General features: G+C 44.7%; 3 protein-coding genes across 3 annotated transcripts; all 3 read right to left on the bottom strand.

Annotated features, from left to right (window-relative positions):
- Positions 1–538: 538 nt before the first annotated feature.
- On the bottom strand, positions 539–3345 carry f2rl1.2 (coagulation factor II (thrombin) receptor-like 1, tandem duplicate 2). Its single transcript, XM_078794076.1, has 2 exons — positions 3199–3345; positions 539–2164 (listed from the first exon to the last, which is right to left on the bottom strand). Exons 1-2 carry the CDS (start codon positions 3263–3265, stop codon positions 1074–1076), a joined length of 1158 nt encoding a protein of 385 aa, XP_078650202.1. The 5' UTR covers positions 3266–3345; the 3' UTR covers positions 539–1073.
- A 1094-nt stretch (positions 3346–4439) lies between these two features.
- f2rl1.1 (coagulation factor II (thrombin) receptor-like 1, tandem duplicate 1) lies at positions 4440–6777 on the bottom strand. The gene is made up of 2 exons (XM_058051650.2): positions 6577–6777; positions 4440–5518 (listed from the first exon to the last, which is right to left on the bottom strand). The coding sequence occupies exons 1-2, from the start codon at positions 6647–6649 to the stop codon at positions 4455–4457; spliced, it is 1137 nt and encodes a 378-aa protein (XP_057907633.2). The 5' UTR covers positions 6650–6777; the 3' UTR covers positions 4440–4454.
- Positions 6778–7693: 916 nt separating this feature from the next.
- LOC131109550 (proteinase-activated receptor 1-like) lies at positions 7694–10624 on the bottom strand. Its single transcript, XM_058061694.2, has 2 exons — positions 10383–10624; positions 7694–9761 (listed from the first exon to the last, which is right to left on the bottom strand). The coding sequence occupies exons 1-2, from the start codon at positions 10468–10470 to the stop codon at positions 8524–8526; spliced, it is 1326 nt and encodes a 441-aa protein (XP_057917677.2). The 5' UTR covers positions 10471–10624; the 3' UTR covers positions 7694–8523.
- Positions 10625–14294: the final 3670 nt, after the last annotated feature.

Below are 14294 nucleotides of genomic sequence, written 5' to 3'. Positions count from 1 at the left end.
GGCCTGTATACAGAAAAATGGAAGAATGTAAATAAACACATGACTATGGGACCGTCTGTGAATGACTCCGTACAGTAGATGCCGCTTCTTAATAGGATAGATACACGTATTCAAACTAAATGTAGTGACTTTTCTGCTCTTACCAGATACTCAGAGGAAAAATCAAAAGATTAAGGTGCCACGTTATTGTAGAAAAAATAGCCTTCATCTCAGCTGTTATTGGTGATAATGCGACATTCTCTTTACTTTACACTTTTTGCAGCTTTTTTTTAAAAAAACAAATACTTAAACTTTCTCCTTTATTCTCATATTTTATTTTATTTGTGTAATAATAGAACTTTTCCCCCAACCCAATTTCCCCAAAATTGCAACTAAACCTTTAAGCCATTTCTTCAATATGTGCTTTTCATTTTTAAACCTTTACTCTAAAGTATTTGTAAAACATAACTCATAAATGAATAAAAAACCCGGACTACAACTTCTTCATCTGTGACTTTGAGAAGCCCCAGATGACACTGGGAAGCAGCATTCCGTGAATTCTTGTCATTTCCATGCAGGCCAGCCAGGAGCTCCGTGACTCAAACCCAGTGAGTCACTACAGGGAAGATGAAAAAGAGTATCACAGAAACCTACATGTTTTATATTTAGCATTTATTTACCAAAACAATACACTGTAACGCTAAAATAAATCTGCACATGAAGCAAACACTAAAGTGGATAATGAGGTTAAACGTGTCGAGGCTCCACTCGCTGCTCCTCCATATTCACAAGGCTTAAGTCCATCCCAGCATTGACGGATGTTTCAACATCTTCCTGATGTCCACACACAACAGAGTGATTAAAAAAAACTATGTTCTGTTGTGGAAAAATACTTTTAAATTAAGCAAACAACACAAGCAAAAAGCACCGTTTTCCACGTGTCCACAAGAAAACTTCCACAAGTGTTTTCCAAAATATCCATTGTGAAGTCAAATCTGATTTTTTCGAAACATCCGTGTCCATTTGGCCTAAAATCTTTGGTTCCCGGTCATAACCAGACGTACCGGCGTGATCCTCGCACGAGCGTCATTGGGCTAGCAAGAGCTGCTCTGTGTGTTCCCCGACTCAGACACATAGGACTTGCTCTTCCGGGAGTACTTCATGGAGCTGAAGGAGACCCTCATGCGCTCCACAGTCCGGCTGCTCCTGCACAGTAGCGTGTTCTTCACGTGGTTGCGGAAGTCCTCGGACACAAAGTAGTAGATGAACGGGTCCAGCACGCTGTTGAGGCTGGCGAGGCACAGCGTGGTCACGTAGAAGCCGTAGCCGTTGTTCTCCACGCCGTCCTTCAGCAGCGAGTAATGCACCACCAGCATGATGTTGCTCGGGACGAAGCACAGCAGGAAGGTGAGCAGCACGATGATGATCAGAACCACCGCCCGTCTGCGGTTCTTGGCCGCTGTGCTGTCATCCAGGTTCCGACCCAGGGCTCTCAGGAGCAGGATGTAGGCCACCACAATGATCACGCACGGCACCAGGAACACCACCAGGCCCATGCAGATGAAGTAGAAGAAAGGCAGCTGCACGGATGGGAAAGGGTCCAGCGGGTCCTCGATGATGTTGACGTCGTGGCAGGTGGTGATGGCGGGCTCTCGTAGTTGGGCCGTGTGCTGGTAGAGGTAGAGCGGCGTGGTGCTGAGCCACATGAAAACCCAGACGCCCACACAGACGCCAATGGCCACCTTGTTGTTCTTCCTCTGCTGGGACAGCGGGTGGGCCACCACCCAGTAGCGCTGCACGCTGAGGCAGGCGATGAAGATGATGGAACAGTACATGTTTCCGTAGAAGAAGCCCACCAGAACCTTGCACAGCGGCTCACCGTAGATCCAATTGTTGCCGCTGAAGTGGTAGGCGATCTTCAGCGGCGTCCAGATGACGAAGAGCAGGTCGGCCAGCGCTAAGTTGGCCATGTAGATGGACGACGGGTGCTTCTTCTTGGTGCGGAACAGAAACACCCAGATGGCCATGGCGTTGGTGGGCAGGCCCACCACGAACACCACGATGTAGACCACCGGCAGGAAGACGGTGGTCAGCTGGCTTTGCAGTGTCTCCGCCGTGGATCGGTCCACGACCACCAGTTCTGGGTTTTGGGAATCTATGACCCCGACGAAACCACGTCCTTTTCCTGGGCAGCAACAAAAAGCAAAGTAGGGAAGCATCAATAAAATTCTTCACCCATGTTCACGCTGAACCTGAAACGGAAAATTAACCATACGTTCAAAACTGATCCTACTTGTCGCTTGGATCAGTTCTACTCCACTTTGTTTACAAGTCAAAACGGCGCCGCAGGGAAACTACCAAAACCAGGCCGCAGCAATGGAGGACAAAGCTTCTCTCTTGCATTTCCTTCATCAACGACAACATTACTGCCAAGGAAACCAAGGGCACCGGGAAAATGAAGCATGGCAGCAAAATGGAGACGATGGAGCACCTAGCACTCAGGCTAAGCTAAAATTAGCATGTGTGTTAGCATGTTTTTTTCTCTAGTTGTACAGCCTCAGGAGTACCAATTGTGCCAAGTAGTACCTTATAGTACCTGCTTGTAGGTAGTGTAGTATGGAAAGCTAAGGCACAGCAACAAGCCAAAATAACTTTATCTTATATATATTTTTTGTCATTTCTAGCTATACAGCCTTAAAATATCCACTTTTGGCACAAAATAGTACCTTGTAGTACCTGATTTAGCCAATGGAAATGCATAATAGGTAAGTGGATCTGAGTTGGTACTGAATAATGTCTAGATTCTCTGCAAAGCTAACATGTATGTGGCTTGTTTTGATTATTTTTTTTAGCTGAATGGTGTCAAAAGGCAATCATTAGTAGCACACCTAGAAATTAGAGAAACTGCTTTAACAGAGAAACAACATCCTTTATAAAACAGTTAAAAAAACACATTAGAAGTCTTTAAGTGGTTAAAACTTGATTTTTAAATAGCTCGTCTGCTCGCTTATGCAGAAACTGTCAACAGCGTGGTTGGCGGTTAGTACTTTATTATTCCATTTCATTTGAATGTTGGTTCAGACTAGCCTCCTACCACATTTGCCAACAGGCCGGACTGACGGACAGGGAAGCCGAGATTTGAGCACCAAATTCGGTCAACAACAACGATGACAACACAGTTATGTATCTTCCTCTAGAACAGACAAAACCTGAGCTTACCTGCACCATCCGCGACCCAAAAGTGACACAAAACGATCAAAAGTGTCCAAAAGTGAGCAGAGTCCATTTTTAGTTAGTTCCGTCCAAGTGTTTCCTTAGCGAGTTAGCGCCTGTCTGTCTCTGTCCGCGCCCTGAAACAACTGAAACACATCCGCCAGTGCGTCCTTCTCCTCCTGTACCGGAAAAAAAAGGCCACGCCCCGAGACTACCTACCTACCTGGGCGTGGTGACGTCATCAGCAAGCAGGCGAGCCGGTCTTCGATTTAATGACGTCAGCAGGAGGATCACGAATTGGTTCAATTATTAAAACAATTAAATAAATCATCAAAATGTTCACTCAATGTCACAATATGACATACACAAAATCTTTCACAATTCATTCACAACTAAAATGTTTACTACTAAATGTGAACCTTTTACCACCTACTTGTTAGCTTGTATAATTAAGTGCTAAGTGCTTGTGCTAATATGGTGGTTAGCTTATTTAGCTACACGCTAAGTGTACAAATCAGTACCCCACTACAAACTACAAAGGGATTTATTTATTTAAAAAAACAAAAAAAATTCCCTTAAGGCCAGAATATGAAAAACACAGTCACACACCATTCCTACACAATTCTAGCCGTTTGATGAGTTTCTGTCCATTTTTTACGAGCTACTTGCTAATATTTTTTGTTAGCTTATTCAGCTAGATGCTAAACACAGGCATTAGAAACAGTACACCACTGCAACCTACAACCACAACCACATACTGTTAAATTAATACCTGCGTTGAATAATAATAGTGACTATTAATTTATTTGTCAAGTCAAAACTCTTTTGAATCACATTAGCTTGTGGAGGTGTACCTAATCTTTTAGTAACCTTTTAGTAAAAAGATCAAATGGCTGAAATATGTGGTAATGGAACATGTGACAGTTGTATGACCACTTAGCCTAACACACACAAAAAGTACTTAAGAACTTTTAAAAATATGGCTTCATATACGTACCTAAATGAAAAACACAGTGGTCTTAAAGGCTCAGTAGCGGATGAGTGGAAGAGATCCAGTGAATGCTCCAGGTTCATCAGTTAAGGAGTGCTAATACTCAACTCATCCCACGCCACTGGACACTTGAAACCAAAAAGAATATGCAAAACGTTCACTGACAAAAGTTATGCTACTGTTCCGTAAACGTTGTTATTCACACATCAAAAGCAGTAACTGCAGGGAGTGACAGTACATTTTAAGGGCAACACTGTTAACGCGGCTAATGCTAACACTCTGTGCTCCCCGTGTTGGCCCCAGAATCGGACGTGTAGGTGTTGCTCTTCTTGGAGAACTTGAGGGCGCTGAAGGACACCCTCATGCGCTCCACGGTGCGCTCGCTGCGACACAGGAAGGTGTTCTTGACGTGCTGGCGGAAGTCGTCGGAGATGTAGTAGTAAACGAAGGGGTCGATGCAGCTGTTGAGGCTGGCCAGGCACAGAGTCGTGATGTAGAAGCCGTACATGTTGTTCTTGGCCTCGTTCAGCAGCAGCACGTAGTGCACCAGCAGCATGACGTTGCTGGGCGCAAAGCACACCAGGAACATCAGCAGAACGGTGACAATCAGCACCACCGCCTTGCGACGCTGCTTGCCGACCGTCGGGTCTGTCATGCTGCTGCAGAGTGTCCGCAGCATGAGCACGTAGGAGACCACGCACACCACAGCCGGTACCATAAAGCCCACGGTGCCCATGGTCAGGAAGTAGCCTGCCGCTATCTTCCTCTGGCCCGGGCGGGTGACATCATGGCAGGTGAGGATGTTGGGGTTGGCGATTTGGACCTGCTGATCATACAGGTAGAGCGGGATAGTGAGTAGCCACACAACCGCCCAGATGCTCCCACAAACGATGTAGGCCACGCAGTTCTCCCGCCTCTGCTGGACCAGCGGGTGGACCACCGCCCAGTAGCGCTGCACGCTGATGCAGGCGATGAAACCCATGGAGCAGTACATGTTCCCATAGAAGAAGGCCACCAGAACCTTGCACAGGCCCTCGCCATAGATCCAGTTGTTGCCATTGAAGTGGTATGCTATCTTCAGTGGGACCCAGATGATGAAGAACAGGTCAGCCAGCGCCAGGTTGGCCATGTAGATAGACGATGGGTGCTTCTTCTTGGTGCGGAAAAGGAACACCCAGATGGCCATGGCGTTGGTGGGAAGGCCCACCACGAACACCACGATGTAGACCACCGGCAGGAAGACGGTGGTCAGCCTGCTGCTCAGAGCAGACACAACCTGGTGGTCCACCAAAAGACCCCTGTTGGTCTCAGTGCCTGTCCAGCCTCGCAGAGAATCTGAGGAAGGTCATTGGAAGGTTGTCACACAGCAATCAAAAAAAGCTATGATCCGAAATATGTGGTAATATAATTTATTTATCCTGATTTCATTTGGGCGGCACAGCGGTCGAGTGGTTAGCGCGCAGACCGCTAGGAGACCAGGGTTAGATTCCACCCTCGGCCATCTCTGTGTGGAGTTTGCATGTTCTCCCCGTGCATGCGTGGGTTTTCTCCGGGTACTCCGGTTTCCTCCCACATTCCAAAAACATGCTAGGTTAATTGGCGACTCCAAATTGTCCATAGGTATGAATGTGAGTGTGAATGGTTGTTTGTCTATATGTGCCCTGTGATTGGCTGGCCACCAGTCCAGGGTGTACCCCGCCTCTCGCCCCAAGACAGCTGGGATAGGCTCCAGCACCCCCGCGACCCTTGTGAGGAAAAGCGGTAGAAAATGAATGAATGAATGAATGAATGAATGATTTCATTTGCACCCATACTTGTTGCTAGGCAGAGTTCACGGTGCTCACACTCAACTGCCTCGTGCACAAACATGAGCATCCATCAGCCTTGCAACCTGTGTTCCTTAAAACTGGGATTTCTGATTTCTTGACCAGGAAAAGTCAATGTTGCAGAACTCGGGGAGAATCAATATCATATCCCAACTTTGTAGCAATGCGATCAGCTCGCAAAGACGCATTGAAAGACTTTATCAATCGCTTTTGCTAGAGGCTAGCTTTACAATCACAATTTAACGTAAGTCAGTTAAAAACATTATTCATTAACGACACTTGAATTTGGAAATTGAAAGAGCATACAACGTGTAAGACAAAAGCACCTGCCCCTCTAAGGCAGATGGACAACAATACGAAACAGCAGGATACTATTTCCGGTCATGTGACAGCACTTTTATCAGTACAGTGGTCGTACTGATTCACGCACCCGCAATAAAATTCTTCATATGAAATGAAATATTGTAATCAAATACGCTACACTAACATAATTTAAGACACAACGTGTGTTTTCATAAGAACGAACAACAAACGTTCCGTCCAAGAAGGTAAATAAAAGGAACTCACCTGTGTCGTCGCACAAGCATGTGTGTAGACAACAAAGAAGGACGAGAAGCAGACAACAACTCCAAACAGTCATGGCTGAGTGTAAAAGTAGAATAAACAGCAGCGACTACGACGACGACGTATTGTCCGCGGGAGTGGCGCCTTGTGGCGGCTTCACCTCCACAGGTAGACAGACAGCAGCTGGAGAGGGTGGGCGGATCGAGCCAAATAGCGACATTGTCGATACCGAGGCCAGTGGCCGTATCGGATTGATCCCAGCGTGATAAGACCGGTATTTTGTTGTTCTCTTTTCTATGTTTATTTTCACACACATATGTGTTTTGCTGTTTTGAATAGAGCTACCAATCGCTAACCTCCGGCCCAATATGACAGCACTAACCATGTTGATAGCTAGCATGCTAAAGTTGTGAGAAGCATGAGGAAGTATAAGTGAAGGTCCATAATGAAGGTTGTGATACTATGACAACACTAATAAATATGACTGCAACTATGACATAAAAGTTTAAGTATTCAAGAAGTACAACTATACTATATATCTACACTGTGGTGTCGTTATATCGACACTCACGAGTATCGGTTCAGTATCCATTCAAAACTGCAAATCACGTGACAAAGGCACACTGGGACAAGTATTCTTGTCGCAAGCGTACAAAGTTAACCACTGTAAAACACGGAAGTGTACAGCAACATGCCTGTATATGTTATATCAAAAAGCCAAATAAAAAGCAAAACAAGTCAAATGCTATAAAAGGTCACAAACGTTCTTGTCAAGCTGTGTAAGACCCCTCGAATGCTTATAAATAAAAATATAAAAAGACAAAGTGCTTGAATACATACTGTATATAGTTTTCATACATATTTTTGAATGTTTTTTTGAATTTTTGAATCGTTGTAATTGTAAAGATACATTTTGCCGTACAACAGAACACTAAACAGATTTGACTGGTCGCCACAAATATTTACTCGGTACATTTTTGCCATCTAGTGGCTAAAAGAAGAACCTGCAAATGGGTAAGTGGTGCACATTCACCCTCTGCCCGCAGAGGGCAGCAGAAGCAATGAACTGTTATCTCCCCATTCAGTAAGACAACCATGTTTACACACAGGGATAAGAAAGTGCTTTAAAAAAGGCGTTTATTTTTCACTTAGGTGTTGACACGAGCAAAGAAAAGTGCAAGGTGAGATAAAAGTATCAGAACGAGAACATACAAGTACTATTGACTTTTCACTGACGTGACAATGGAGCTGTTTCACTTGCATCTTAAATAATCCTGTGCAAATCCAGTATTCCTTCATTGTGTTTTAAACTTCTTTTTAAAGATATTCACAGTTCTGAAAGATACATACTACGCCATCATTGCGACTTTCACACGTCTTTAAAGGGTCCCGACATGATTTATCCTCTTTGCTGCAATATGATACTCTATATGTTGTTTGCAATTATGTTCCAACTTGTTCCAATGGTCATTTTGCAAAATTGACATTTATAGTTGATGGGGCAAAGCCATGACAATAGTAGCTCGCAGCAAGTGACGTCATCGGGGAAAGTTCCAAACAATATTTAAGCTATTGAAGCAAAGTTGATGTTGAAGTTGATGTTCAGTTGATGAATCATGTCAGGGATCCTTTAACTAGTGTGTTTTTTGTCTTTTGTAGTAGTAGTAGTTCCTGTCATATAGAGGATCTTTGGTTCTTGTGGTCCAAAACAGGTTCCGAGCTACTGGTATTTCACAGAGGGTCTATTTAAGAATAGGCCTTAAACCCTTCATCTTGTACAGTTTTGGAAATGCCTTGAATCAAAACTGTTGCAGAGGAGTATGAATGACCCTTGACCCCGGTTCCCACATTGAAAACAGACAGGCTTCCGGGATGGTGGAACCTTCAGTTTGCTCGAACACTGAAAACCCGTCAAGTCCATGAGGTCAACTAGACGTGGAGCTCTAGTAGTCAGACCAGGAGCTTCTTGTACTGACCGCCGAGGTTTCCTTGCAAAGAATCCTGTTTGGCCACAAAGGCGTTGATCCTTGAGGTGTCCGTGTGGCCGGACTTAAGAATGGTTCTGGTGCTGGATCTGTACGAGTCCGACGAGGACCTGCTGAAGCTCTCCGCTATCTTCTGACACCTCAGCAGTCCGGCCAGCTCTCTCTGGCACTGAGACGAGCCAAAGAAGTAGAGCAGCGGGTCCAGGAGGCAGTTGAGGCTCCCCAAGCACAGAAAGACCAAGTAGGCGGCGTAGGAGCCTTCGGGAGCGTCCCGGGCCCTCCTGTGGAGTTGCACGTAGTGATACAGCAGGAGGCAGTTTGTGGGCGCGAAGCACAGCAAGAACATCACCAGCACCGTCATGGCCATCACCACCGCCCTGCTTCTTCTACGGGAGCGGGCGGGGACACCATGTGGCACGGTGCTCAGAGACCAGATGACACGAGCGTAGGACACCACGGTGACCAGCAGGGGGACCACGAAGAGGGCGCAGCACAGCGTGACGAAGTACACCTTGTAGTGTCCGATGAGCTGATCCATGTGCTGGACGTCGTGACAGGTGGTGATGTTGGGCTCCTTCAGGTGCACCGTCTGCTCCGAGATCACCAGCGGCACAGAGGCGGCCAAGGACAAGATCCACATGGTCACGCAAGCCGCCACGGCGATCCCAGGCCTCCTCCACGTCAGGGAGTCGATGGGGTAGACCACGGCGAGGAGGCGGTCCACGCTGATGCAGGCGATGAGCAGCACCGAGCAGTACATGTTCCAGTAGAAGGCGGCGGTGACCACTCGGCACATGACCTCGCCGAACATCCAGTTATTGCCACCGAAGTGGTACGCCATCTTGAAGGGCAGCAGCAAGGCAAAGATGAGGTCTGCACACGCCAGGTTCAGCATGTAGACGGCGGCCGGCTTCTTGGGACGGATGCGGCGGGCGAAGGCCAGCATGGCCCAGATGTTGATGGGAACGCTCACCGAGCAGACCAGCGTGTAGAAGGACGGGATGAGGACTGTGGACACGCGGCCTGTCAGGAACTGCAGCGCCGCCTCCGAGATAGCAGGCTCCCTCGTGGTCCCATTACCGACCCTTGACATTGGCTTCACCTTCAAGTCCATGTCGTGGTCGTAAAGGTCCTCGAGTGTGAAGGGTTCATCTGTGAAGGACGCGTCGAAGAGACCGAATGTTCTTCCTCTTGCGGTACTTCCTGAAAAGGAAACACACAGGATGTTATTCTATTTTTATTAGCATATCGAACGTTTAGAACATTCAGTCATTCATTTTCTACCGCTTTTTCCTCACGAGGGTCGCGGGGGGTGCTGGAGCCTATCCCAGCTGTCTTCGAGCGAGAGGCGGGGTACACCCTGGACTGGTGGCCAGCCAATCACAGGGCACATATAGACAAACAACCATTCACACTCACATTCATACCTATGGACAATTTGGAGTGGCCAATTAACCTAGCATGTTTTTGGAATGTGGGACTCCATACAGAGATGGCTGAGGGGGGAATTGAACTCGGGTTTCCTAGCTGTGTGGCCTGTGCTCTAACCACTTGACCGCCATGCAGAACAATTCCAAAAAATAAGTACACATTTTAAAAAGATTTTGAGGCTCAGAATTCCTGGGAACATATGTAACTTCTTAGCATATCTATCCAAAATATGAAAGTTGCAACCATGCAAACATTCCAATATATGGGCCATCAATACGTGTACTGTACTGTACTGTACTGTACTGTACTGTACTGTATATACGGGGAAGTGGTAGTTTAATGAATAGGTTTTTACTTTGTATTATTAGTGAAGCACATTTAAAAGCCACTCACTGTTCCCTCCCGCAGCCGAGGCAGAGCACAGCAGTCCCAGCAGTCCCAGCAGTCCCAGCAGGAGAGTTCTTGGGAAGTGAGCAGGCATCCTACAGCGTGAAGAACAAAGCCAGACTAAGTCCCAGAAAGCAAGTAAGTGTGCAAATTGTAGCGGCCCTTCCTTCTGTTTGTGTGGTGCTGCTGCTTTCCCAGGATGTTCTGCAGCGTCCGCCCCCACACGCCCTCCACCCTAAAGCGGGCCCCAATCAGGAGAGGCCTGTGAGTGCACTGAAAATTCTTTTGGGATGACGTCACTTTTCCGGTCATTCCTGCGACCGGATCCAACTCCGATACAGTCAGACTGTCATCAATTTGTCTGAAATGATCCAAAACAATAACAACATTCTTTAGTGATGATGATACTGTTGACATTATTAGGATACATATAAACATACATCTTATATAACTATTCATCTCCAAGTGTTGTGATATTTCAAAAATAAAAAAAAATCTAAAAAAGTAAAAAGAAAACAAAAAAAAATCATTTGGTAATAAATTAATTTCATGCAAAAAAAGTCAAAATTTCCATGACTCTTAATTTGACAGAGAATTCCAAGAGAACTCACAACAAGGTCGTCATTCAACACCGCAGTCTCACTCATTGTGTCGTAAAAAGGGGGAAAAAAATGCTAAAATCATCACACAGCAACTTAACAAGCAACAATGTGAACTCAAAGCATGTATCTTTAGAAACTATATACAACACAGTCTAGCAAAGCATCGTGGGTATCATACTGTATTCTACTATACTACACTAGCATATACAGTTTTTATATACAACAAATTTATAGATGCACAATAACTTTCTGCTTCTCAAGACCAATATGATACCGATCATTTTTTATATCTACTTTTTAAATCCAAGTGTCACTTGTGCACACCTGGAGAAAAAGAAGTGGAACAAATTGGGATTTGACCATGTGCACCTTTTATATCATTACTAGTAGCACATCACTAGAGAACAGAACAGAGTATAGAGTGAAGGGATGCTGGAGCCTATCCCAGCTGAGTTTGGGCAAGGCGTACCTGGAGAAAACCCACGCACACACGGGGAGAACATACAAACTCCATACAGAGATGCCCCAACGTGAGATACAAACTCAGATCTTCTGGCTGTATGGCCACCATGCTAACCACTAGGCCACCGTGCAGCCCTATTCTATCTGTCATGCTATTGAGTGAAATACAATAGTCCTCAGCTGTTTGGTGGCAACCTTCCACCTGCATACTGTATTTGTCTAAGTGCATCTACCGCCATCTGGTCCCCATTGTGCAAGTAGAGCACTTTAAAGGCACTCCATAATGTAATAATGATGTGAAAATGTGATTGCGGAGCCTCTCTGTGGTTTGTGAAGTCTCCGTTCATTTTACCCCCCCCCCCTTTTAAATGTACAAATAACTCAGGAGGTCACGCTGTACTTCTAAACCCACAAAGTCAGGAAGAGGCCAGCGTGCGGTGACATGCTTACAGAGCTATCAGGAGAACAAGGAAAGAATCCAACATGTCCTACGTGTCCGACGTCTGTTACGGGAAGATGAGAGCCGCCCCATCTCGTCTCCCGTAGGAGGCGTCTTTTGGAACATCAACAGGAAATGTCACATGTCGTAATGTAGCGCTATATTCTTGGCATTTATACCAATCAATACTAATACTCAAAATTGCTTTATTCCCAAGTAAAAACACTCTTGTTTTTTTATGATGCTAATTTTTGTTTGTTGTTTTTCATGTACAGGGTCAGGCAAAATAATCTGACGTATTTGTATCTTAAATAAAAGGCAAATAAAGTAAAGTAACAAAAAAGTATTTTTATTTTTGAAAAGTACATATAATGCCATTCTGTTTCATTCATTCACTCATTCATTTTCTACCGCTTTTCCTCACGAGGGTCGCGGGGGTGCTGGAGCCTATCCCAGCTGTCTTTGGGCGAGAGGCGGGGTACACCCTGGACTGGTCGCCAGCCAATCACAGTTCTGTTTCATTATGTTTTAAAAATTAAGTCAGTTCTGGCGGTGCAAGGTCAGCCGGTTAATTTTCATTTCAATGCAGATCCAGTAGCTCTGAAGTTGGTAATCCATTTCCAGCTGGTACGGGATCATGTCTAGACTCAAGATCGACGTGCAAACGAAACGCTCGTTGTGTTGCAGTTACAGAATTGTTTGTTTTGATAAATGTTTCCACAATGAAAGCGCAATACTCACAAGTCTAATTCATGGCAGCAACTGGAAAAGAAACCAAAAACAATGGCATTATATGGAAAAAAATGGCATTATATGTACTTTTCGAAAATACTTTTTTGTTTATTTGCCTTTTATTTAACCAACAAATGTGTCAGATCATTTTGCCTGACCATGTATATGAGTTCTCTACCGATTTGAAGCAATCTATAATACTACTGATTTGAAAGATAATACACATGCTTTCCTTTGAAGGTCAAAGCGATCCTTGTTCCCATTCAACTCTTTACACATTTCAATCAATCCATGTCACATTTTCAAGGATCCTTTTTTTCCCCTCAGAGAAATTCTAGTGACTTTGAATTCCATCTATTCCAACAGGCGAAATCTGATGTTTACGTGTTATGTTCAACTTTGATTGTTAATGTCCGGTAATTTGACCCAATTCTTACATTTTTAGGGATTGTCATGGGATTGTTTATTTTTGTCCCCATAGCAAGAATCCAGCTGATTTAAACATAATATAGATTGGTTTTAAAGTCAAATCAGTCCTGTTTTTTTTTTTTGGTGCCCGCTCAGCTCTTTACATATTTGAACCAATCCATATCCACATTTTTTCCAAATTTTCCAAGTCTTGTTTGTTATTTGTTTACCAGGAATTCTAGTGATTTTTCATTCCAACAAGCATGGGGTTTAAGGGTAAACATTTGGTTTCCCCCCATATATGGGGGGGGGGCAATAATCCTGTTGATTTTAAAGATAATACTAATGCTTTGGTTTCAAGGTCAACCAGTCCAGGGTGTACCCCGCCTCTTGCCCAAAGACAGCTGGGATAGGCTCCAGCATAGAAAATGGATGGATTTTTTAAATTTTGGTTTGGTTTGGTTTTTTTTTTTGGTTTTAAGGTCAAATCAGTCCTATTTTTTGGTCCCCACTCAGCTGTTTACACGTTTGAACCAATCCACATCCAAATTCACGTCTTATTCTTCTTAGGGCTTTTTTTCTTGACCAGGAATCTAGTGATTTTCAATCCAATACAATCCAACAGGCTTGGGGGTTAAGGGTAAACATTTGTTGTGACATATGTATACGTTAAATATATATGTTGTAATGCTCAACTCTGATTCTTAATGTCTGGCAAAGGTAAATTTGAACCAATGAAGTTTCCCAGGACTGCAGTTTTTTTGTCTGCCACAGCAAGAATGATATTGAGATTTGACAGGTGACAGGTGACAAATTTGAAGCAATTCTTATCAAACCTGAAGAAACTGTTGACATTTTGTCACAATAGAATAGAAATAGAATAGAATAGAAAAGAATCCTATTGAATGTTCCTTATCCTTCTTTTTCTGACAAGCTTTGTCTTAATGAGATAAAAGTGCTTCCTGTGGATTTCCACGTCAGGGAGACCATGCACTCATTTGCTATTTGGGGATCCAATAATAAATATAAACCAGTCGCCATTTCCCCCACCGCCCTTTTCCTTCCTGCTGTCATGACGTCATCAACAAGGACAAAACATCAACGCAGCAGGGATGGAGGACATCAACATGACCCCCTGCTCGCTGGATGAAGAGTCAGGCCACATGTGTGAGCAGCGGGGCTGGTTCTAGGCATGGGGGTGGGGGGGGGGTCAGAAATGTGAAGTGGGCGTTACATAACGGTGTTTTCATAACGGCATGGGTTGTTAGCTGTGGG

Source organism: Doryrhamphus excisus, linkage group LG10 (genome assembly GCF_037039965.1).
Source record: "Doryrhamphus excisus strain RoL-2023G ecotype Guam linkage group LG10, RoL_Dexc_Guam_v1.1, whole genome shotgun sequence".
NCBI lineage: Eukaryota > Metazoa > Chordata > Actinopteri > Syngnathiformes > Syngnathidae > Doryrhamphus > Doryrhamphus excisus.
Note: the sequence above shows the minus strand (reverse complement) of the source record. Positions and strands in the feature narration are given on the sequence as shown.